Source organism: Rhizopus microsporus (assembly GCF_002708625.1).
Source record: "Rhizopus microsporus ATCC 52813 unplaced genomic scaffold scaffold_20, whole genome shotgun sequence".
Taxonomy (NCBI): Eukaryota; Fungi; Mucoromycota; class Mucoromycetes; order Mucorales; family Rhizopodaceae; genus Rhizopus; species Rhizopus microsporus.
In genome coordinates, this window is record NW_019671935.1 from 404,601 (window position 1) to 406,185 (window position 1,585).

At 37.7% G+C, this 1,585-nt stretch overlaps 1 protein-coding gene and 1 non-coding gene across 2 annotated transcripts; both read right to left on the reverse strand.

Moving 5' to 3' along the window:
- Positions 1-235: 235 nt before the first annotated feature.
- Positions 236-306, reverse strand: RHIMIDRAFT_t55. The gene has a single exon. It is a non-coding gene; the product is annotated as a tRNA-His (tRNA).
- Positions 307-1,148: 842 nt separating this feature from the next.
- RHIMIDRAFT_241230 (uncharacterized protein) lies at positions 1,149-1,571 on the reverse strand (the record flags this gene model as incomplete). Its single annotated transcript, XM_023609538.1, has 2 exons — positions 1,149-1,212; positions 1,444-1,571. 2 exons carry the CDS (start codon positions 1,569-1,571, stop codon positions 1,149-1,151), a joined length of 192 nt encoding a protein of 63 aa, XP_023462734.1.
- Positions 1,572-1,585: the final 14 nt, after the last annotated feature.

The window sequence follows — 1,585 nt, forward strand, 5'->3', positions numbered from 1 at the left end:
TATACACCACATTGTAGCACAGGTTATTAGTGTGATGTCACTCTGTCTACAGACTCTTTTATGTACAAATTATGATGAGCTCTTTGAATGCTCTATAAGTCAATCCCAGTGCTAAAATACAACAGTAATGGTACTGGTAGCAGATACCAAAAATGGTATCAACAACATGACAATACCCGAGAGTTTCGAAAAAGGAAATTGTGTTTCAATATGATGAAAGCCACCTGGAAAGCAATGCCGTGAGCAGGAATCGAACCTGCGTCGAGGCGGCCACAACGCCACGTACTGCCACTATACTATCACGGCGACTACTTCTGCTACGGGTTACCGATATTTAGTTAGTTTGCCGTAAAATTCTCTATGCACGTGACATTTGTAGTACCACTAACTACTGACGTAAGCAAGAAGACCTCTTTAATTCTTTCATCGGTATATGAAATTTCTACTTGTGAATTCCTTTTATTATTTTTACCTCTATTCCCTTTTTACTTTAACCCTTTTATTTTTAGTCATACTTATTTTGCGATTATATTATATATTACAGTGAGGGACAAAACTGGCAACATGTTTACCAGCTTCGCGTTCTGTCACTGACGTTTCGCCGGTAAGTGCGCCAATCAGCTCTAGTTTTTTGTTACATGTGTGTTGTATTTTAGCACTGGGATTGACTTATAGAGCATTCAAAGAGCTCATCATAATTTGTACATAAAAGAGTCTGTAGACAGAGTGACATCACACTAATAACCTGTGCTACAATGTGGTGTATACTGCTACCCTGTATTAATAATTTATGTATTCTTCACTTCTTATTTTAAAAATAAAAAGAGATACTTGGAAGTTATTGTTTAATCATAGTCCATTTCAAATCAGCTATTCAACCAATTCTTCAATTACCACTTCATGTATATGCAAGTTTTAATCATTTTTATTATTTATTATAATTATCATTTATCATTATTTTATTATTATTATCAATCGCATATTTTATCAATATTGAATTAGTATAAATATCCTCAAATTATTCATGAAATAAACAACATCGAAGAATCATCTAAGAATCATCGTATCTTCAGGTCACAATAACTTCTATTTTATCTTATATCTTAAGCAACAATTGCTTAATAACCTTTTTATTTTTACCTTTTACTTTATCTCACAAGACTTAGCATTGGAGGCCCTCCACCACCCTTCCAAGTTTGCACATCCACTGGGCTATACCGCGACTAGTAGATGAAGGAGTAGTATAGGGGGCCAAGAGAAGGCAGGATGGGTGACTGGCCACGGGGAGGATGTGTAGAACTACATGATGAGAAAGATATCCAAGGAAGACAAGGCTGTCCAAGTCGGAGGGACATGACCATGGAGGTAGGAGGCTTTTAAAAGACCAAGATAAGGACAGGTGGGTGGGTCATCGGTCATCCAGCTGTGGGTGTCTCTCCTTACCTCACACCCACTCCTAACGTCTGAAGCAGCTCATTCTCTAAAATCTGTATGTAAAAGTCAGAGTCAACCTTGCCTGAGATATTACAAAGGTAGCCAGAGCCGTTCCATGTCATACAGCCCCAAACCATTAAGGAACCACCGC